At 42.1% G+C, this 24,525-nt stretch overlaps 2 protein-coding genes and 1 long non-coding RNA gene across 3 annotated transcripts; 2 read left to right on the top strand and 1 right to left on the bottom strand.

The window, feature by feature from the left end:
- On the bottom strand, window positions 5,952-8,416 carry LOC110434409. The gene is made up of 3 exons (XR_002451906.1): window positions 8,331-8,416; window positions 6,540-6,623; window positions 5,952-6,174 (listed from the first exon to the last, which is right to left on the bottom strand). It is a non-coding gene; the product is annotated as an uncharacterized LOC110434409 (long non-coding RNA).
- LOC8059617 (heat stress transcription factor A-3) lies at window positions 13,416-17,138 on the top strand. Its single transcript, XM_002453877.2, has 2 exons — window positions 13,416-14,256; window positions 15,655-17,138. The coding sequence occupies exons 1-2, from the start codon at window positions 13,882-13,884 to the stop codon at window positions 16,768-16,770; spliced, it is 1,491 nt and encodes a 496-aa protein (XP_002453922.1). The 5' UTR covers window positions 13,416-13,881; the 3' UTR covers window positions 16,771-17,138.
- LOC8058633 lies at window positions 22,953-24,379 on the top strand. The gene is made up of 2 exons (XM_002453876.2): window positions 22,953-23,941; window positions 24,022-24,379. Exons 1-2 carry the CDS (start codon window positions 23,419-23,421, stop codon window positions 24,204-24,206), a joined length of 708 nt encoding a protein of 235 aa, XP_002453921.1. The 5' UTR covers window positions 22,953-23,418; the 3' UTR covers window positions 24,207-24,379.

Here is a 24,525-nt window from a genome sequence, read left to right as displayed (position 1 = left end):
TGAGCCACTTTGACTTTTTTGGTATGTTGAATTTGCTATGTATTTAGACCATAGTTCTTATGGCGTAAAGGCGAGTGAAGGGTCGAGATGGCGGACTAGAGGGGGTGAATAGTCCTTTCTAAAAAATATTACGTCGGCTAACCGCGGAATTAAAACTATCGGTCTAGCTAAGACTACACCCTTCTATCTAAGTTCTCTAGCACCTTGAAAAGATCCTAAACAAGCAAGCAAGGTGCTACCTTAGTAAGAGCCCACCTAACTAATTCTAGGAGCAAGGTCACACGAACATATGCCACTAGTACTTTGCAAACCAGGGAGCTCCTACATAACTAGTAAGCAAAAGCACCAAGCTCACTAGCAATGCTCAAAAACAAGGCAACCAATACCAAATTAGAGAGCGTAAATTACTTAGTTACACAAACTAAGCAATGTAACTAATAAGGTTACACAAACCGAATTAGCCACGCAAGGGAACTACTTCTAGCTACACAAGCAAGAAGTAACTAGCAAGCTACACAAGCTAAACTAATTACAAGAGCAACTACACGAGAACAAGTATATTGAATGTAAATACAAGCTTGTGTAAAGTGAATGCAAACCACCGAGAAGAGTAGACAATGTTGACACAGTGATTTTTACCGAGGTTCACTTGGTTGCCACCAAGCTACGTCCTCGTTGTGTCGACCAACACTTGGTGGTTCGGCGGCTAAGAGGTGTTACACGAACCTCGTCCCCACTAGTACACCGCAAGAACCTACCCACAAGTGAGGTAGCTCAATGACACGCACGATCCAATAGAGTTGCTCTTCACGATTGGGTTGCCTAATCGGTTAGCGGGCACTTTATAAAGCTTCGGGACTTCTTCGCACCCTCCTTTTCGCTTCTAAGTCGCCGATCTCGAACCCTAGCCGCCGTTCAACTCGAACCGGATCTCGCCGAGCATAAGTTCAAACGCTCCCGTGGCGAGCTCTCCACGCTCTCTCTCGGGCCAAACCACAAGGGGTGAGTTCGGGGTAAGCTCCTCCTCCGCTTGGTGAACTTCTTTCAATTCCTAGCGCTCTGAATCGCGAAAATGACAACTCCGGCGAGCCTCTCCCATGGCGCCGCCGCGCCGGACTTCTGGGAGACGGCCGGCCCGCCGCGGAGTCCCCTGGGAGCGATCTCTGCCGTCGGATCGAAAATCAACGTCCGCAAATAGAACTTACCCCTTCGGGGTCAATCTTGCTAAAGAGGTCCCTCCCTTTCTTTCTTATCTAACCTGCGGTCCCTGGCGCTTTAAGCAAATACGCATTGTCCATTTGAAAACGTAAAAGCTCTCGGGTTGGTTTAAAATACGTTTTCAGTATTTACAAGTTTGCCACTGATTTTGTTTTAATCATAAAATGCTCGTTTCAACTCTGATTTGACCCGTTCAAATTGCGTTAGATTCGTCTTTGAAAGATCTACATGTTAGTAAAATTATTTACTCAGTTTGAAACTTTTTAATTTCGTGACCTTAATTAATTAATTACTTTTCTATATAAAATCTTAGAAAATTCATATTTTTTCGTTTTAGCTCTGTTTTTCGTGATCTTTACGTCTGTGAGATCGTAGCGATGCGTAGAATTATTTTATAAACTTTTCATATTGTTTTATCATTGTTGGTGTATTGTTCTAATTGTAGCCTTGTTTGCTTCGTGTATGTTGTCCCCGATTGTTTGTGTGTTGATGATTGATGATCGAGTTTAGTCGGTGAGCAACTCATGGTGATCAAGAGTGCTTCAGTGATCAAGATCAGAGCCTTGAACAACTAGTAAGACCAGCAGGATCAACAAGAGCATTTAGATTAAGGCAAGTATAACCTGGGATCATCCTTGTTACCTATACACTTTTAATACATAGATCATATGCATGTGTCCACCTTGACAACCCTAGTAAAATCATAGATGATTGTTGTCTTGAATTCCTTGATACCTATTTGGATATGCATTTGAGGTAGTTCTTGCTAGTGCTTGATTATAATCCATGATCTTGTAACAAGAATGTTTGATATACAATAAACAATAAAATAAGCTTTCTAGCAACTTGAACATAAAGGGTGGAAAGAACTCTGGCTTTTGCTAGATTGATCTTGACCCTCCATAAGGACTTATCCCTTGGCAAAAGCTGGGACAACTCGTACAACCATGAGGGCTATATGGCTCTGGCTTTAGTCAAGTATGAGTAACTTTTCTAGCTCGTTAGTGGTTACCCATGTGGCGCAATTAGGGAATAGCAGACCGTGGATTCCTGCGGGTGAATCATATGGACTGACTAATGAAACCAAGCGGCCCTAACTTGTTAGACGAACCTTTGAAAGACTTCATGTGATCCCTGCCGACCTTCCTTAGTAGTGGGTTAAGAGGTCGACGGGCCTCGGGCGAAAGGGTAAATCATGACTCATGGGTAAAGATGTACAACCTCTGCAGAGTGTTAAATCTGGTATACTAGCCGTGCCCACGGATACGGGCGGCCCAAAAAACTAACGGAATAGATAGACACTGTTGAACCTGATTAGTGATGATAAATGATGGTTTATTATGTCGTTTATATGTATTATTCTTAATTCTTGTATACATTGATCATGTGGTTATGAGATTAATTATGCTACCTTGATATTTGCTATCCAATGATTAAATATGCTATCTACATATAAAAGCTAATTGCAGTCAAACCAGTGTCAGCTAATTGAGTATCATGAACCCCTGGTTATACTTGTGGAGTTCGACATAGACTCACTCTTGCTATTTTCCCCTTACTTCAAGAGGAGTGTTAGGCTTGGGATCAACCAGTCAGTTGGATCCTGTAGAGTAAAGTTAATACCCGAAATTTGGAGTTGACTATCCGCTGTTTGCTATTGAAGGTTATCTCTTTTATACTAAGTATGTTATATATTTATGCATTGTCTTTTGATATTACCCTTTACTTGTAGCTATATGTGAGAATTGACTTCTAAAACTCGCATATGATGTATATCTGTTTTGTCCTTGAAATCGTATATTACACCCAAGTCTCTGCAAACTCCCTTTTGCCTGTGCCCTCGTCAACTCGCTGGTACTGAGGTCATCAAATTGAGGGACGAGACGAGCCCCGGATGGGCAATAGGCTATTGTGTTAATTGTCTAAAAGATAAGAAATGATACTTTAACCCAACATAAATTGTATGCATATATACGCATATACAGTCATTTATTCATTTTCCCTCAAAATAGATGGGTATTTCTAGGAGAGAATTGCCCCGGTGGTCCTTCCAAAAGTTTGTGCACGAATATCAAAGCAGCCATGGGATTTTTGTTTTGATTAATTTCGTCTAGGGTTTTAAAATGGGCATGGCCCTGCCCTAGCTCTAAGGGAGCCCAGCCCATGTGCTTATGAGGTTTGGATTTGTCCGTGATATGTAGGTGTATCATTGGCAGATGAGTCCGTCGTGCGCTGCCATTCTGAGGGGCTGTTTGGTTCCCCTTGCTAAACTCTTAGGTGACTAATAGAACTAAACTATTTTAACTTTTTTTAGTCAATGTGTTTGGAATTTTAGCTATTAAATTGATTAAAGTTTATCTAGCTAAAATTTAGCAAGGAAAACCAAACAATGCCTCATTGTCGTCCCCTGGCCGGCCTCTGGTAGAGTGCAAATTTATCACAAGCTGCCGTTGAGTACTCGTTGTCTTCAAACCCGATTTGTGGCGGCTTCACCCCCCGGTGTCTTCGCGTCGCTCACCAGGACCGACAGTCCGACACCAGAAATAAAATGAGTTCAATTTGATGCATACACCAACATAAGCCATTATTGCTGAAGGAATTTTTTTTATTTATAAATTTAACGTTGGACTGCCGGCGCTCATCGTTCTCTCTCTCTCCCTTGTTCATCCAAATGTGCATGGAATGGAACCTCCACGAGCGGGAGGGGAAGCTCGACATGGCACACCCACCGATGTCGTTGAGTTAAATTGTTCTTGTAAGCTATAATATCATGATTTATATGGTGTTGTAATTTGGAGGTTTCTCTCTGCCTAGTTTATTCAACAAAGCAAAAATTATATAGTAAATGTAAGTCATTAAAATATACATCTTCTGTCCAAAATTATAGATCGTTTTATGGTTTTCAGGTACATAGCTTTTTGTTACACCTAGGTACTAGGTATATGATATGTTTAGATACGTAATAAAAATTATGTATCTAGAAAATGAAAATGACTAAAAATTGAAATGGAGGCAGTAACTTAGTTCAATTATACACTTTGATCGGCAAACAAAAAGTTTACACTGGTCCAATCCAGCAACGCCGTGCTCCTGTTTCTAGTGCACACAGCACACCTGAGCTCCACAAGACCTGACCAGCAGGGAAGCAGTACACGTGGATTAGCTGCGATTCTCCATGGATCGGGTAGGGCCTTCGTTGGATACGTTGGAGCCATCTACATACGTACGTGGCTCAATTTGGGCTACACGCCGTGAATTAGACAATAGGCGTTCTATGGGGCCCAACCGCGGAGGCCGAGTTTAAAATGCAGATGCGACCCAAAAGAGCTGCAAAATACCATCCGCTTTTCTCCTCCATTTTCTTTTCCTTTTCCCAGAACAGGGTAAGGGGTCAGTTATACCCAAATAAATAAAAATAAAAATAAAAAAGCAACGGGTATGGTTCAATCGCACGATCACGCCAGCCGGGCACTATGTTTTGCAACTTGCAAATTATATGTCACCTCTAGAGCATTCTCGGTTTGTTTAGATCAGATATGGGCCAGGCCATCTCAAACCCTTAGTCTTCGGCCACTTGTTCCCTGATGAGAAATATTCAAAACTACCACTTGTCACAAAAAAAAATTATGGGTGGTCAATTAAGATCCATGGAAAATTAATTATTCTAAAATAAGTGTACATCTCCTTTATCGAGGAGTCAAACTTTTTTAAGTTTGACCAATTATATACACAAAAATACTAATATTATGATGTATAATAAGCATCGTTACATTGATCATGAAATATACATACTTTCATAATATATTATTGAATATGTAAATATCGATACTATTTTCTATATAAAACTTAAAAGAATTTGACTCTTTGAAAAGCGTTATGTACGTTTATTTGGGAAGGAGAGAATATACGGCTCATGCAGACTTCTCTAGCGTAGTTGAGAGAGATCACCAGAGTACGCGTCGGGTAAACTACTTTGGAGGCAAAAGGGCTCTTCACCTACCCTTTTTTTTGCAAAAAGAGATTTCCATGACTACTCCTCTAGACTCTAGAACAAGGTAAATAAAATTGCACAAGAACGATCATAATCTCGTCTTGTAAGACAGATCAACAAAGTCCTAATGGTACCTCATATGAAAGAGAATCTTGCTCTATCCTTTCCTACGAAACTTCATACATATCATTGCTAGATGCTAAACAAGTGACTATATTTGCCCTAAATTGCCCCAACTTTCGTATGATGCTAAACAAAAGATGAGTTGTAATCATATAAAGGGTGGTGTTCGACTGTACACTACCAGATCACAGTTTTTTCCTGACGGCTAAAAACCGTCAGAAAAGACATGAAAACCGACAGGAGATACATTCCTGACGGCCCACCGTCAGGAATCAGCCGACATGAACAGCTCGACAGGAAAGACCTATTTTTTCTGATGGTGGGCCGACAGGAAACAATTTCTGACGGCAGTCCCTGACGACTTACATCTAACCTGCCAAAACCTGTTCCTGTCAGTGCAGCCGTCAGGACTTCCCGTCAGGAATATGAAACCGACAGGAATCCATTTTTATCCCTGTCATTTTAGGCCGTCATGAAAAAATGCAGAGCCGTCAGGAATTGAATTTTACAGAGTCATCAATACCCCCAGTATAATCCATATTTGTGCACTATATAATATGTATGTGTCCACTTGCAAGTCACAATCGGCATTAAAATAAACACAAATGATAATTACGAGGCTGCAATTCAATCACAAATCACATTCCAAATGGCACTTAATCTCAGTACATGTTCAATGTTCCGCCACCACTAGAAAATAACATGATATTCCTTGTACAAAGTCAAGATTACATGTTCACCACACTGCAAGTCCTAGTACTAACAGTTTCACAATATCTACATCATATTAATAACACAAACTAAGCAGCAACATTGTTTCCAGCATGGGACAACCAAGTTACCTACAAGGAGTAGAGTTAGAATAATCAACACATGTTGGAAGAGAAAACATTTGTACTATTGTATTTGGCTGTAGAGGTGCTATACAGGTTATTACTTGTATTAAACTGAGCTGTAACCATGCATGTCTAAATACCCGAACTATATTGCCATTCAAATGTTTCCTGTCTCCACTTAACAGAAAGAGGTGATGAAGCTATTTTTGACAATTATATAACAAAAGGCCTAATTTCTCAAACCAATGTAAAAACTATTTTCATTGAGCGAAATATCCAATGTTAAATACTTAAATTATTTTCTCAGTGACCGTGAAGTAGCAAGTTTTTAAGTAACTGTGAGTGCCCAAAAGGAATATATATACACTTACTGGTTCAAAATGCATCTACTATTCTTGATGCTTAATACACATGCCATAAATAATCCATGGATCATATCTTCACAGCTGGGCTGCCTGTTAAACACAAAATGGTTGTAACTAGCTGCAGAAAGAAGCAAGTATAATAGTACATATCGTTCAAGTAAACTTAAATTGAGTTAGAACATCTTCAAGGCATAGTTATTAGGACCGGACCGGACCGGCGGTCCGACCGGTAAAAGACCGAATCAGAGACTATAACGGTTCGGTTCACTTCAAAGACCGCTTATGCAATTGGACCGCTAAAAACCGGACGAACCGGCCGGTTTCTTGTAGAACCGGCGAACCGGCCGGTTCCATTCAAACCGGAGCGGTTCAAAAAGACTGGCATGCGGAAGCGTGCTCTGGCTGCTAGCGTGCATGCAACTGCGCCTGGGCGCTGGGAAGGGTGGACCATGCAGGGCCCAATATCTACTGTTACTCTGCCACCTGGTGATTCACGATTGGATTGGAGATTTGGAGTACTGAACATTTGCATGCATGCGTACTGGACTTTGGTCTTGGTGGGGCTGCAGCTAACGTCGATGCTTCCTTTTCATTTCAAAAAGAATAAACACTTTTTAATATGAGCTTTGAACTAATCAATAATATATTCATCTTAATTATTTCAACGAGCTTGCAATAGTGCAATCTATCTCATCTGAATGAATATTTAAATTAATATTCAACATCTAAGATTGTTTTTGTAACAATGAATATTTAAATTACTATTTGAGTTCTTTTTTCACCGACTTGTAAGTGCTCCGAATGTTCTTTTTTCATGTGTAATTTTTACCTATCTTGTAAAACAACTCTAGAGTTAGTTATATAGTTGTGTGTTTTATCATTTTATGTATGCATTGATTAAATATATGTTGCTAATTATTTGTTGTATATTATTAAATTACACCGGTTCAAAGTAATTGTGAGCGGTTCAATTCATCCGGTCCAAAATAATCGAACCGGCGGTTCAACCGGCTCTTAACGGTTGGACCAGTGAACCAGTGAACCGAAGCTCTCACCGGTTCGATTTCCGGTCCGGTCCTAATAACTATGCTTCAAGGTGATTTTTCTCTTGTATGTGACTGTCATTTATTCAGTGTCCTGAGTTGAGCTAAGCTAGTTGGGACTCAAGATTAGGTTACAACCAGTTGCACAATTAAATGGTCAGTTCTACTTGCGCAACTTATACTGCCTACAAGTAAAAGTTACAGTTATAACATTGCAGAACAATAATGTGTCAATAAAATATGTAGTTTACAATATAAACACTAAATTTGCAGAGAGAACATTAACAGGTTATGACAACTAAGCAAGTTCCTTCATGGTTGCACCTTAAATCTAATTCACCGCAAAAAAGGTAAAGTCATGGTGATTTGCTCAAATAGCACCAACTTTTGATAATTAAGGAACACTTTTACAATGTAAAAATTTAGCAATCGCTAGATATATATATTTTGTTTGCTATTTGTAATTTGTCTTGCACTAGAGGTTCTAGATAAATTCAACAGACACAAGAGCTAATTACAGGAAATGAGGAAAATATATTTTTATAACTTGTATACAAAGGCAAACTAAGTCAATTCAATTGTCCAGATCTACATGAGTTATACAAAACTGCATCATGGTGATTTGCTCTTGTATGTGACTGTCATTTTTCTTGTAATAACTAAAACATTAGCCAACAAACCACAAAAGTATTACTTGGAAAGAAACATCACTCCAGATCTGAGAGGGAGATTGAGAGAGAGAAACAGGACACACCTTATGCAGATCTGCAGGGGGCGAGGATACAGGCGGCGGCATGGGCATCGGGCAGACCTGGGGCGAGGGCCTGGGGAGCCCCTTCGAGATGGCGGCGGTGCACACATTGGGGAGGCAGCGGTAGGCATGGGAGGAGCCCGACGGCGGCTAGCGTGGGAGGATAGAATGGGGCAGGCGTGGGACTAGGGTTTCACGATTTTATTTGTCTCAACTTGGGACCCAAAATAATGTAAGTAGGCGCATTTCTGCCTGGCCGCGCACGAGGAGCAGTGGGTCGTGGGTGCGTCCTAAAGTTTTTTGCGCGTGACTCATGTGTGACCGGGAATCCTGTCGGATTAGACTAACCGTCAGGTGCATTCCTGACGGTCTTTATTTTTCATGTGAGTTTTCAAGAGCCGACAGAAATGCACAGACCTACTCCTGTCGGTTTTCAACAACTGACAGGACTAAATCAAATTTCTGACGGTTAAAATGGAACCGACACGAAAAATGAAAACCGTCAGGAAAAAGCCTGTTTCTGGTAGTGGTAGAAAGAAGCAGCTGCTACAAAGCTACTGTTGCCAGTATAGTGATACGAGAGAGGAGAAAAAGCCACGGCTTGAGTATACCTGGTGATATTAGAGAGGAGAAAGCCACAGCTGCAGCAGTAACTAATAATTCTTTCAGCAGTTGCACACCGGGCAAATCCCTAAGTATCGTACCTCTAGCTATGAAATATATAAAGTAAGGAGATGAAGAAAAAATGGATCCAGTGATTTTTTTTCTTAACTTGAGTCCTTTACGTGATTTTATAGTATTTTCGTGCCTCAAGAATTTTACTAAAACTACTGTTGTCCACCACTAACGTTATTTTTTAGTATTTTCGTGTCTAAAGGATTTTACTAAAACTAGTGTTGTCCACCACTAACACTAGACAGAGACATCAGGAGGGAAGGTGATCGTAACCAATAAACACAAAAATACTCCCTCTGATTTTAAAGAAATTAATTTTAGAGTTTTCTTAGACCAAACTTTTTAAAATGTAATCAAACTTACAGAAAAAAAAATAAGAATTATAACACCAAATTATTGCCATTAGATGCATCATAAAATATACTATTTTTCATAGTATACTTATTTGGTGTTATAAAAATTTATATTTGTTCAATAAATTTGATTAATATAGAAAAAAATTGACTAAAAAACTCTGAAAAAATAATTTATTCAGTAGCGGAAGGACTACGCCCTGTTTAGTTCTCCACCCAAAAAATTTTCATCCATCCCATCGAATCTTTGGACACATGCATGGAATGTTAAATGTAGATAAAAAATAAACTAATTACACAGTTTGGTTGAAAATAGCGAGACGAATCTTTTAAGCCTAGTTAGTCCATGATTAGCCTTAAGTGCTACAATAACTCACATGTGCTAATGATAGATTAATTATGCTTAATAGATTTGTCCTGTAGTTTCTAGACGAGCTATGTAATTTATTTTTTTATTAGTTTCTAAAAATCTCTCCCGACATCTTTCCGACACATCCGATGTGACACCCAAAAATTTTTCATCTCCAATCTAAACAGGGCGTTACCAAAAATAGTGTTGTCTGCCACTAGATCTGTTCATGCATCATCGAGTTTGGTTGCCCCCCCACACCTTTTCTGTCGTCTTTCTGTGTATCCATTAGCATTTAGCAACTTCCCCACTCCTAGTCCTATCACTCATTATTGCCTTCTCCAAGGTTCATGATCAGTCATTAGTCAAGTATTAGGCATCATCGCTTTTTCTTTTCCTTCTTGTCGCTTTCACAGTTGATTCTTAGCCTTGATTCTGTTTACATTTCTAAATATAAATATACTTTTTTACTTGTGGCTAGTAATTTTCATCACCAATGGTAAATCCAGAATAAAGGGCGTGTTTGGTTTCTTCATTTGGTACCATGTTGCCTTGCTAAGCGAGAATTCCAAGCAAGGTTGTGAGTTTGATTCTGTTGAGTGCGTGTCTTGGAGCTTGTGATGTCAACATTTAACTTGCTTCTCCCAAGCAACTTTTAAAAAAATGTCACATTGCATTCCTCGCACTATAATCGTTGTATTGCCATTTTACTAAATTGATTAAATTTAATGCTTCATGTCTAGTGTTACGCTAAATAACAAACGGTCGGTCATCCTTTTTAGCATTTAGACCATTTAGATAGTGTTTAAATGGAGTAAATGGTCTATATGCCTTTGTATAAGTTATAAACCCCTATACTTTGTCATTATACAAAAGATGGTTTATGACAAAATCACGAAAAGTATATCTATTATTATTGGTTCCCATATGCGCAAGTGTGAGAAGCTCACAAGTGGACACACGAGAAGGTACAAGCTGATCTAAAGGTTAAATGAGATTGTCTAGTTATCTGGCGACAGATTTTATATGGTTAAATTTGTTAGATTTTGTGGTACATGTAATGTCATATGGTATATATGTGATGTTCTATGATATACTTTGTGATGATCATATAGATACAAGTGATGTTCTATAAAATCTGATGGATTTAGTACCAAAAAAATCTGTCAAAAATAAATAGCATGTAGTGGCGGAGCCAGGATTTCATAGTTGGGTATTCCATGTATAAAAAAAATTTCAATGCATATGTGCAATAATAATAGGAGACAAAATTAATACAAAATTGATCCTAGTGCACAGCTCAAGTAGTAAATATAATTTTCTTAAAATATATGCTAGCTAAAATATTTGTTTATCCTGGTAAGAAGGCATCAGGCAAAGTGAGTCTAGTGTCGCCCCTGGTAAAAGTATATATATAAATTCTTTATCTATGTTACAATAACACAATGCAACATTTCTTTAAAAAAATCAGAACGCAGCAAAAAAAAGAAAAAACGAAACCTTCAATTCTTACTTTGAAGAATATAAAATATGTAGGATTTTTGTGTTCACCTTGTTGTTGCTTCAAGCCGTATACGAAAAAGGCCGTATATGAGAAAGGTGTTAAGGGGGAGCCGTATATGAGAAAGGCCGTATATGAGAAAGGCGTTAAGGGGGAGCCGTATATGAGAAAGCCTACAAAGACCACTGACCGCCGTCGCCGCTAGAGGAATGCCGTCGATGGGGTTTCTTTCTCATGAGTTCATGGGTTGCCGCTACTAGTTGTTCTACTAGGCTTAGAGCAACTTCAAAAGTTTAATTATTCTTGTTGTTTATGCCGAATTTGTATAGCAAAAAGTAGACTCCAACTAATATGCTATCTAATTTTATAAAATAGGAAGTTGGCTTTCTCTTGATTTTCGGTAGCTATATATAGCTTATTATAGACGCTAACTATAAGACTTTGTAAAATAACAAGATTGTCGTAGATCTCTCTTTTTTTTAGAAAAATTTCTATTCGACAAAATAGCTAAACAATAGAATTTGACAATTAATTTTAGCTAGACTATTGGAGTTGCTCTTATGGGCTAAACATATTTACAACATTCAATAAACTAACATATATACTGATTATACATGTGTATATATATATACATACATATATTTGTATTTATCATAAAAATTATGGGTATTCCATGGAATACAGGGGCATACCCCTAGCGCCGCCCATGATAGCATGTATGTTCTATGAAATATGTCAGATTTAGTACCAAAAAGTCTATCGGCAGATAAATAGAAAAAGTCAATTTAAATTTAAAAGAGGGCTAACTAATTGAAGAATATGGATAATACTTAAGTAAACTCACAAAAACTAAAGGATATCTTGTTTTGGTGTTGCTAGAAATTGCACAAAGATGGGATAGAATGGGAGAGGGAACAAAGAAAAATGAGAATGAGATAAAAATAGCTTGAAGCCATGTAGCCAACGGATTAGTTGATGATAGCTAATAAAAAGATTTCATGCCAATAATATATACCGTTAGGGCGCATGGGAGAGGACGACCAAAGTCGAATTGCAAAATCCTTTTTGACTAATAAGATAAATGTTATTATTAAAAAAGTTAGCTATTTATACTATTTACACATGTCACCTTATAAGTTTGGTTTAGTAGACAAGAGAGAGAGAGATCCGCTCCGCAGGCCTTGTGTGCCAGTATGTCACCTTATAAGGTCATGTTTAGTTCACGAAAAATTTTGGATTCATCTACTGCGTTTTTATTTATACTAGGTAATTATTTTTCAATCATACGCTAACTAGGTTCAAAAAATTTGTCTCATAAATTACAGATAAATTATACAATTAGTTATTTTTTATCTATATTAATGGCTCCATGCATACGTCCAAAGATTTGATGTGACAAGAAATGTTGAAAATTTTTGGAAACTAAGGCCTTATTTAGTTCCCTGGATGGAAAATTTTGGATACTTTAGCATTTTTGTTTGTATTTAGTAATTATTGTCTAATCATGGACTAGCTAGTCTCAAAAGATTCATCTAGTAAATTATAGACAAACTATGCAATTAGTTAATTTTTTATTTATATTTAATATTTTATATATATACCACAAGATTCGATATGATAAACAATCTTAAAAAGTTTTTTGAATTTCGGGTGTATAATTAAACAAGGGCCTTGTTTAGTTCCTGAACGAAAACATTTCGTGACACTGTAGCACTTTCGTTTGTTTGTAGTAATTATTGTTCAACTATGGACTAACTAGGTTTAAAAGATTCGTCTCGTCAATTTCGACTAAACTGTGCAATTAGTTTTTATTTTCGTCTATATTTAGTATTCCATGCATGCGTCTAAAGATTCGATGTGACGGGGAATTTTGAAAAATTTTGCGTTTTTGGGTGGAAGTAAACAAGGGCAAGACCGATTCATGAGCGAAATCGATGCAAACCGTTGTGACTCGTGACTCACTGGTCCTGATGCGTTCGTCGGCAGCGCCGGCTGTCGGCAGCCAGCCGTGGATGACGACCCCGTGATGACGCAAACCGGCGACGGCCACTTTCCACCACCGCCCCGGCCACGAGGGCTCCACGCCACCGCCGTCGCTGACACGGCCAGCGGCCACACCCTGACCCTGCCACTGCCACAGTGCCACGGCCCACGGCTACCAGACTCCACACGCCCCACCTGAACTCCGCAAGCAAAAATATCCCGGCCTCTCTTCGCCCCCAAGCAAACCCGCCGCCGCCCGGCGCCCGCGGGTCGCCTGCGCTGCGCTTTCCTTCTTCCCGCCAAGATATTTTTCCGGACGCTCTACCCTGCAGCTGTAGCGCGTGCGCGCACCGCCTTGCCCTGCGGTCCGCAGCCGCGAGACCGTCCAGGCCCCGGCGGCCGGCGCCAAGTGGCCCGAATCCCCCGCGGGGCCCGCCGCGATCACCCACCCAAAACCTCCCCCTCGGCTCGGGCATACACGGCCGTCTCTGAGCCAGTCTCCCGGCAGCGGCAGCCAGCAGTCCCCGGGGCTGTCCACGCGGAGCGCCCGCCGATGGCCGGCCCCGGCCACAGTATGTCGGTTCCACCCCCACCCGAAGCCTATAAATTCCTCGCCGCCCCGTCTCTCGCCGCCCATTTCCTCCGCCGCCTCCTCCTAGTCCTCAACCCCCGCGCGCGTCGTCGTATGCCACCATGGACCGCGCCCGCCCCACCGCCGCCGCCGCGATGCTGCTGGAGCCCAAGCTCGAGGACGAGGACGTGCCGCCGCTGCTGCAGCAGCTGGCGTCCCCGGGCCCCCCCTTCGTGTCCCTGGACCAGCTGATGCCGGCGCCGGCGGCCGAGCCGCCGCGCCCGCTGGAGGCGCTGCTGCAGGGCCCGCAGCTGCCGCCCTTCCTGTCCAAGACGTACGACCTGGTGAGCGAGCCGGCGCTGGACGGGGTCATCTCCTGGGGCGCGGCCGGGAACAGCTTCGTCGTCTGGGACCCCTCCACCTTCGCGCGCGACGTGCTGCCGCACAACTTCAAGCACAACAATTTCTCCAGCTTCGTCAGGCAGCTCAACACCTATGTGCGTACACAAACTCTTCCGTTCCTCTCTTTCTTCCTTCCTTCCCTTCCCTTCCCTTCCCTTCCCCCCTCTCACAAAACACACACGATTCGTGGCTCTGTTGTTGGAATGCTCTGCTTCGGCTCATGCCCATGCCGCCCCTCCCTGTTCTGTTGTTGATCATCTTGGATTGGATGTGCCTAAGTTAGATTCATGCTGCCGTGTAGACTACTGCCTATGGAGATATTGCTGCCCGTCGATTTGTTTCTCTTTTGGTTGTTGTTGTTGGTGTTGTATCGTGTGAATCATGTATAAACTGCCCTGTAAAATGGAGTGTGTACTCTGTTCCTGCTTTCTTGCTTGAGCTGAACCACGACATGTAACACGTATCGAAACTGGCCGCACCAAAATATAAGTTGGATTAGGATTCAGACAATCCTGAGGAGTAGATCCTGTGATGGGCAAGGTTAATCTGTTTCACGGGATGCGACGCTATGCAAGGTAAGCTTCACGATCCACATGTGCATACGCACCTCTGTTGCCATTCGATTCTTTTTTCTTGGAGTGTACAGCAGTAGGGCTAGACTGCGCATTCGTTTCCATTCCCCGTTCAAGTGCTGCAGAATGTTTTGTTGGTTGTTTGCTGCATTGTGTGGCTATGCATTTTCGGCTAAATACTCTGCCCCCCAGTCTTCGCAGGTTTGGCATAGTGCTTGTCTACCTCTTACAGCTTACAGTTTCTCAATGTTGCTGTACTTTCGTGAAGCTAACACACTATTATTTTGGGAAGATTTCCTTTTCTACTAATGAAATGAGCACCGTCTCAAGCTTGTTAGTTCAAAAAATTAGTTTTTTTTGGAAGATTAGCACTTCATATATACACCTATGTTTAAAACAAGTAAAGTTCCTTTGTATTAGTATAGGACTGGATGATAAGAATACATAAAGAGTAAATAAGCATGTCCCCCAATTGCTTTGATACTCTGTCCTGTCGTCTTCATTGTTAGGCCTAGATTTAGATTCTTGACTCCTCTAATGTCTATTTAGGGGTTTAATTGCCATGTCCTCCAATTTTATTGAGTTTTTTTCCCAGTCTCACTGGAACTCTGGAAGTTAGTTTCCTGATTGTCAATGATAAGGTTGGGGGATCCTAGTACTAATTCTTGATAGAAGTTTAGTTCTTGAGTAGTGATAACTGGAAGCTAGGTGAACTTTGAGGTGGAGATGACATTATGAATGAAGCTTTTGTCATATTACTGCATCAAATGGAATTCAGTGCATGTTTTATGTTTACACTCCTTTCAATAATTACGGTGTAGCTTTGTCGCAAAAAAAAAGTGTAGCTAATTCTTTTCTTTAAGAAAAAAGAATCTGTTTTGCTTTCTGGTAGTTATAACTTTTCTTGTTTCCTCTACTCAGGGTTTCCGCAAGGTTCATGCTGACAGATGGGAGTTTGCTCACGAAGATTTCCTGCGAGATAGCAAGCATCTGTTGAAGAGGATTGTCAGGCGCAGGTCCTCCCCAACAAAACAAAGCAGCATTCAGCCTGGTTCTTCTTCTGGAGAATCCATCCTGGACCCTGAGCTCCACACGCTGAGAAGAGAGAAGAACACGCTGCTTGAAGAAGTGGCAAGGTTGAAACAGGAACACCGCCAGACAATTGAGCACATGAGCACGCTGAATCACAGGCTGGAATCTGCAGAGGACCGGCAGAGGCAGATGGTCTCTTTCCTGGCCAAGCTCCTTCAGAACCCGAGTTTCGTGAGGCAGCTGAAGCTGCACAGGGAGAAGAAAGAGATTGACTCCACCAGGGTGAAAAGGAAGTTTCTGAAGCATGTTCCTCATAGCATAGAGTCAGGTGAGTCCAGCTCACAGCATGCCGGAGAGAGTGGTTCGCATTTCGCTGTGAGTTCTTCCATGGCTACAAGCCTGCACGACGACATCACAGAACTTCAGAATTTTCTCTTGGAAGACGATGACGTCAACTTTGGCATGGGTTCAGAAAACATGGGGCTTGAAGGCATCGATGCACCAGAGGATATTGGAGAATTGATTCAGGGGTTCGACACGCAAGAAGAACTTGAGCTGGGCAGTGGAGCTGAGCTACTGGAGATGCCTCCAGCTTCTGGTCCTCTGGGTCAAGATCCCACAATCGGCAGGTCCAAGGGAAAGAATGTGCTGTGTCCAGGTTTGGACGCTACCTCTTCTGAAGCCGACTGCCTCAGTCCATTGTCTGACAACATGGGGTTGCTTTCAGGCACCATGCTAGGGGCAGCAGGCAGGATGATGGACGCTGATGATCAGCAAGTGTGGGGCGTTGATGCCTCAGCAGCCCTGCAAAGCTCTTGCAGTGGCACTAGTCAACAAGCTTTCAGTAGCCATGCTAGTGATCCCTATCTGATGGACATTGCCAACAAGCCTGAGAGATTCTGGGAGCTTGATTTCCAGGCACTGGATGAAACTGATCTGCAGCTGGACAAGTGTGCTATTGATGACCCTGCTCTTCAGCAGCAGCCAAGTATGGAGAAGCCGTAGATGAATTTCCGTGTGAGACAGACAATATGGTGATACTTTATCCACTGATGAATGCTACAATTAGCTTATGGACGTTGATGTAGTTATTTTGATATTTGGGAGCGAGGCTGATGAGCTCCTAGATACGCCCACTATGGCACTTAGTAGTAGCAGCAGTAGTAGTATGTTTTTGTTTCCCATTCATTCACCCCTAGTGTTTTTGAATGGAAACTTTTATCCTATTGATTTGTTCAGAGCAGCTGTTAACTGCTCTGGCCGATTCTTTTTGCTCCCATTTATTTTATTTTTGTTTTTTCTTACTTGCGATTTGTGAATGTCTTGCAATGAGCAATGGAATTAAAAAAAGAAAGTCATTCTCAGAGAGCCAAGCAATTTGCAGATGTGCTGCTGAATGTCTCCTTTTCCTCCTCACTGGCTGTATTTCATCTTCGGAAATGAAATAGCTGAATTTTGTTTATCAGTCTGCTACCCTGTGGTCAGATATTTATTAAAATTTATGGTCCTCCTGCACCTGCAGTGATCGTGAGGAAACTGTGCCAGGACGTCTTTGTCAATATGAATATACAGGTAGTGCAATGCTGACCAAAATGATCATGAATATGTTGGCAGTGAACTGATTTGGTTGATCCAAGAACTCTGAACCGGCGTAACCTCATGATCCTTTGCCGACTACGCTGAAACTGAAAGATGCGCGACAGACTTTTTTCCGAGTCCACCATTTTGTAGACTCGGAGTGGTGATCAGTCCGGTGACAGTAGGCCATCGAAGCAGGGTGATCACAAGTATCAGTTTTTGCCCAGGAGTTGGTACTGAAACTCTCGTGGCTAATTTGTTTACGTGTTCATGTCGCCAAGTAATAGCCGAGTGAGCAGATATAATGGGAGGAGATTCCACCACGTACGTAGGTGCATCTCTTCCACAGAAGGTGGACGAACCCTAGTTGGACTTGAGAGCGGAGCAATCGAACCGGTTTTCCTTCTTGAATGACGCGATGATTGCCATGATTTCCTTCCACCATCTTAGCCTGACTTCAACACCTGGAACAATTTAATCATGTTAATGATTGCTCGTACAAATATCTTTTCTTGCAATAAAATGTCACACCAAGTCCTCTCTCTCTCTCTCTTCTCAAATACGGTGGTACAAGGGAGTTTTTTTTTTATTTTTCGCCAGGGGTAAAACGGTCTTTTTATCTCTAACTTAACACCGTTAGCTGCCTAAAACTGACAGAAGGCCATAGAGCCAAATAAATTTTGTTTTGAGGTCATAGAGCCAAATTCAAAAAAAAAAGAGAGCCATATACCTAAGATAAGTTTTTTTCCAGGGCCATGCACCTAATTCTCCCATAGGACAACCCTCAGAGCATCTCCAAGAGCCTTTCTAAAATCTATTCGCTAAATTATTATTTGAAGAGCCATTTAGTAAAATCGCTTTCTATATCTCTATGCCTTTCAACAGATTTTCTATATCTTGTGCGTAGTCCAAAGATCCATCACTTCATTTTTGACTAGCTATAAATCTAAAATATATGATGTTTATATTTAGATATCCGATTAAAAAGACTGTTGGAGGGTATTTTTTTTCATCAAAATCTCTATTTCTATAATAAATTAGAAAAAAATATAAAGAGTCTTTTGGAGATGGTCAACCGTAGCACTCAAACCAAGGCTACCGCAATCTCTCTCTTTTCTCGGATACTCTATATATTCTTTATATTTGACGCTGAATGATTCCAAACTATAATAATAATAATAGGAATAGTAATAGTAGTAGTAGTATACAACAACTTATATTAAAAAATTTAAATGAAATGTTAAATATAACAATTCAATCTTTGCATTTTAGGCTCGACTTCATTCACAAATTATCAAAGTACTATGTTTTAGTCCTCGAACTTTCCTTTTCAATTTAACTTGGTCCCTCGTACTACGTGGAATGGTGCACCGTCATGCCTAATCACAATTGGAGATAAAAATAATAATAGTATTTAAATAGAAATTTTATTACTGAATGCTCTAAAAACTCTTTAGCGGTCATTAATAATTCTAATATGTTGTTTTAAATGTTATCTTGTAATGGTGCCATTTTTATATATCCAACTACATTGCTTTAGTTGGAGTAATTATCTACCAGCACTATTTACTACCTCGACAATACATTGATGAATTAAAATAACATCATATCGATAATTTCTTTCCTTAGCTATTTCTAGTGTCAGGCTCAACTAATAATAAGTGACTGCGAGGATCTGAACAATTTGATCATTCATATTCGAGGATATTCATATCTATATTTATGTTCATTTTTACAAATATAAATATCAAAAGTATTCTATTTGACTCAACAGCTCGGGATGACACCAAGGACACTGGTACCTAATGATAACCCACCTAAAATTGTGTGGCCCTAGAGCTGATCAGGTGCAATATCATGGAGTTTCACATAGGGCAAGGGACGAAATTGAGCTGAAAATTGTTTAAGGTTTGAAACACAAATTTATAGTTTATGGATAAATTGAGCGCAAAATATAAAGTTTTAGGACTGAAACGATAACTTTGAAAGTTCTACGACAAAGTTGAGTCCAAAATAAAATTTTGAGTACTGGAATGGCCATTTTGAAAGTTCAAAAATAAAAATAAGTCTAGAACAATAGTTTGAAAGATGAAAATGACTACTCTATTCGGGAGAGTGGTATAGGCTTTTTGTCAGACCTAGGACTTGGTTGGGTACTTTTATACATATCTACATGTTGTGTTCCTTATTTAATAATGGAACAAAAAGTCTGGAATAAAAAATATAGGTTAGGGTTTCCCTGCTGACTTTAGTAAAAAAATAATAGAACAAGGTTTCGGCCACTACACCCCTGAAGGATATACAAAGCCATACAACAGACCACCAAGCACCATTAGGCTCACAAACCATAAAAAAAACTAGATACAAAAAAAAACAGACACTACCAAATAAACAAGAAAGAGAACCGAGACTAGTCTTCAATTCTATTCCTAACACCCCCTCCCCCCCCCCCCCATCCAAATTTGGTCTCCAAAAGTCTGCAGCCAACCTTTAAAGCAAATCTTTCTTCTTCCTTATATAGCAAGGACCACTACCGGATCTAATACATTGTCCTAAAAATTACATAAAAAAGAGTTTGATTTAGCATTCTCAAACACCATATCATTTCTATTCAACCAAATTGCCCAACAAAGCACTGCAGCACCTAATAAATTTTTGTTTTTAAGCTTTGGTGAAACCCCATTGAGCCTAGGAACAAACATATGTGAGATACTAGCAGGTGGTTTAATTCCAAATGTGATATATATATGTACTTTGTTCCAAAACAATCTAGAGAAATGGCAGCCAAAGAACAAATGTTATATGGTTTCTAATGAAGAACAAAAACAATATTTAGTGCAACCTTGCCAATTTATTCTTGCAAGATTATCTTTTGTGAGAGTAACACTTTTTTGAAGATACCAAAGAAAATTTTAATGTTCAACAGTATTTTAAGTTCCCATATTGGCTTTTCTTAGAAAAAAACTTCGTCTTGTATGTATCATAGCCAAATACATGGAGCGAACCGAAAAGATACCATTTCTATCTAGATCCCAGATAAAGGTGTCTTTATCATCATTAAGGTTAACTGTTACTACCTTTTGCACTAACTTGTGCTAATCCGCAAAATTCTCTCTCACCAAAGCACTTCTAAAGGTAATATTGAGTGGAATAGTACATACTTAAGACTTCTGCCATGGTGGCAAATATTGTAGATGGATGGATACTCCATGCATAAAGGGTTGTCTCCAATCCAAGTGTCTTCCCAAATCCAATTTGAGTGCCACATTGAATCGAGAACGAGCCTCCTGCCAAGGAATGGTCCTTAAATTTTATTAAGTTGGATAAAAAATGAGAGTCTCCAGGTTGTATTAGCAGTTGAATTATAGTTTTTGCCAAATATTTCTTTCTTAGCATATTTTGCCAAAAAATACCCTCCTCATTTAAAAGTTTATACAACCACTTACTTAAAAGGCACTTATTTGGGATGATTTTGAATTCCCAAACTTAGGTCTACACAACACGCTCTCCCTCCATGCTATAACTTTAACTTCTTATATTTACAAAAATATTTATGAAAAAAGTGATATACGTATATTTTTATGAAAATATTTTTTAAGATAAATCTATTCATATGGTTTTCCATTTGCAACTCGGCAACTTCAAAGTTATTTATATTTTTAATGTTTGATCCAAATCTTGTTCAAAACGACTTTATTTTTTTTAGTATGGAGGAAGTACTTCTTTCGTGTTCATCACGTTGCCAAAAGAACCGAGAACAATAATACTCAGAGTTTTTGTGTTCATAACAGTGAAATGATGTTTATTTTAGTTCAGCGAAATGATGTTCACTGTCTAAGAGGTGACAAACTGAAATTTCTCCTCGCGTGAAAGAAAGAAAGATAATTGGAAGAGTCTATGACATATGCATGGACATATATTTTTAAAGGCAGTATCTATCATAGATATCGCATGTTATTTGTGGCTGAATTTTCCGATTGCCATGTAATCACTAGGTTCCACATAGGCTATATATATCTATCTGCAGACAACAACTTATGTAGAGTAATAGTATACTCCGTAGATTAGTCTGGTGTAGTATGTCACTTGTCACATACAGCATCCGTCCTAGTACTATTTTCCAGTAGTGCCGCCGCCGCTAGCTGTATTACCAAGCCGTCGTCATCGTCATCTCAATCAGCAGATGCCGCCCGCCCCTCCCCCAGACGCGAGCTCCACCCCAAGTCGCCAATCTCCCTACTCCCGAGCTGTGCCGTACGTGTCACCAAGCGCCTACCACCGTCCGTCCTTTTGACGCAAATGGCCAATGCATGCCAGTCCTGATCGCATTATATATTATTCGCGTCACTTCACTGCACAAGCCTCGCTCAGATCAGCAGCAGACGGGACGGCGCCAAACGTGTCGTCATGGGAGATGGGACTATTTTTTTTTAAGCACGTTTAAGCGCGTATTTCATTAAGCAGTAGAAAGTTCGAAGGACAAGTTACAAGGTAACACCGATGTTACTCTCTGAAGCCGAACCCCAAGACAAGCAAGCCCCTAACCCCCAGCAAAACACGAAAAGGACCCTCAAGCCGTTGCACGCGCCAGCAAAGTAGCTAGATGTCCATTCCCAGCTTCACACCAAATTGCCGCTTCGTCCTTGATGAGAGCAGCCAGCCTTTGCGCGTCTGTAGCTCGTGCCTGGAATGTCCTGTCATTCCTCTCCTTCCAAAGCGACCAACCAACAAGCAAGACATAGAAGACAAAGCCTCGATGGAAGAATTTGGGCACGGCTTTCCTAGAGTTGATCCACCAATCCAGCGCCGAACGCTCCCCAGGCTGGGTATCCAAGTTGAGGTGCACCCTCCCCAGGCAGATATGCCAAACTTCTTGGCTGAAACAGCAGCCCATAAGAATGTGATCCAACGTTTCAGACCCCTAATCACAGAAGATGCAGGTATCTAAATCCTGCAAGCCATGATGAAAACGACGAGCTCCAGTCCAGCACCGGTTATGAACAGCCAGCCAGAAGAAGAAGCGCACTCTCGGCGGGGCAGCTGTCTTCCAAACCCCAAAGATAGGGGCCGCGCCTATAAACATGGCCCCATACGCAGAAGCGGCCGAGTAGCACTGATCAGGCGACAGTCTCCACGAGAAGGTATCAGGTTCTTGAGAAAGCTCAATATTTTCGATCAGGTCGCAGATATGAGCGATGTCAATGAGTATCTGTAACGACGAAGGTCCGCTAATATGCCGCACCCAAGCGTTCTCCGGCGATGCCTCTGCTGCAGTTGCACATCTCTTACTTCTTCGAACAGCCGTGAAAGCAGACGGGGCCTCCAACTCTAAACTGCGTCCATTAATCCATCTGTCAGTCCAGAAGAAAGTGGACTCCCCATTGCCCAAGTGGTGCACCGTTGCAGCCTGGAAGAGCGCAATCACCGCACGCTCACAGGACACCGGCGCTCTCCCACTTGTCCTATCTTTCCAAACCCATCGCACGCGGAGTGCCAAGCCTGCTTTCCTGAGATCTGTGATGCCTAGCCCCCCAACTCTTTCGGACGACACAGTTAGCCAAGCAACCTTAGACGTGCCCCGCGTCTTGCTCGTTGCCACCACAATCCCAAGTTCCCAACCCTACATGCACCATTTTCCTTCCCGCGGGGTTTAGGTTGATTCCCTGGCCCTTGATAGCACGCCGACGAGACGGCGACCTGCTAGTTTACATGTGTCAAAGCGAGGGTGCAAGCACTGCCGCGCCAGACTTTAACTCCGCCGTGCCGGACTATGGACCACCAAGCAGCCACCTGAATCAGCGACGGCGGCGCGGCGCGGCACGCCTCACACCGTCACACGTGGCGCCGCACGAGTCGAAGGCTCTCTCCTGTCCTGCCAACAATCAGCCGCCAGTGACGCCCAATCACCGGGGCCCCTGCTTTGCTTGTGTGTCTAGTATAAATGAGCTCAGCTCCGGCGACCTCTCCCGCCTTCCTCCTCTTGTTCAGGCCTCCAGCGATCGAGGTCAAGCTTGTAAGTAAAACCGGCCGTGAGCTGCTGCCCTGTCGCTGTTCTGTTCTGCCCAAATATCAAACATGCCCCCCTCTCTTGCGCCGCCGCCGCCGCCTGCGGCTGATCACAAGGCCTGGCCGAGGCAGCAGAGACACGCGGAGAAGAAGAAGAAGGCCGCGGGGTCGCCGGCACCGCGGAGGGCGTCGTTCCACGGGCGCGGCACGTCCGAGCAGGAGGAGCAGCAGCGGCAGCAGCGAGACCACCACCTGCTGAGACAGAGGCCCCGGACGCATCCGGACCTGCTGCTGCTGGCCGGCGTCAGGGAGCGTGGCTTCCGGCGAGCGGGCGTCGTCCACGCTACCACCACCACCACCGATGCTGCTGTCCCGTGGGGCAGCATCAGGGCGGCGCCGAGCAAGGCGCTGGTGACCGTCGCCGTGCAGCGGAGCATGTGGCCGCTGCACGTGATGGCGGGCGCCGAGTGGCGCGTCGCGGACCTGGTCGCCGCCGCGGTGGGGCTCTACGTCAGGGAAGGACGGCGCCCGCTGCTGCCGTCCGCCGACCCCTCCGCGTTCGGCCTCCATTACTCCCAGTTCAGCTTGGAAAGTACGTAGGTCACGCTGACGCCTACCTCGTGCTTGCCCTCCATCTCCATTGACATGCATGGCTGTTTTGCAAACAAACAGGCTTGGACCCGGAGGAGAAGCTCATGGAGCTTGAGGGCAGGAGCTTCTTCCTCTGCCCCAGGGCTACTGCGGCTCCCTCTACGCGCCCAGCGACTGAAGCTAGCAAGGCCACGCCCACCTCTGCCGACAGGCAAAACATGCTACCACCATGGCTCAGCTTCATGCACTTTTGGCCATTGTTGTAGCTTGCTTGGTAGTTTGAGTCTCTTACTCCGATCGCAAACGACACTTCGTCCCTACCTAGGTTAGATTCATAGATTAGTAGTACATACATTTGTACTTGGCCACCTTGCCAAATTAATTTGTTTACTGTTGAATTAATGATCGAGCAGACAACTGTCTTCATATTCCTGGAAAATGTTTAGTTCGTCTCTTCTTTTTCCAAAATCCAAACAGGTATTTCAATTTTATAAGACGATGTATTCGATTGATCCCAGTCGGCCAAGTTGGAATAGCCTCTTGCACATTTATTGGCGTTGCAAATCAAGTGGGGGAATGATTGAG

Source organism: Sorghum bicolor, chromosome 4, assembly GCF_000003195.3.
Source record: "Sorghum bicolor cultivar BTx623 chromosome 4, Sorghum_bicolor_NCBIv3, whole genome shotgun sequence".
Taxonomy (NCBI): Eukaryota; Viridiplantae; Streptophyta; class Magnoliopsida; order Poales; family Poaceae; genus Sorghum; species Sorghum bicolor.
Note: the sequence above shows the minus strand (reverse complement) of the source record. Positions and strands in the feature narration are given on the sequence as shown.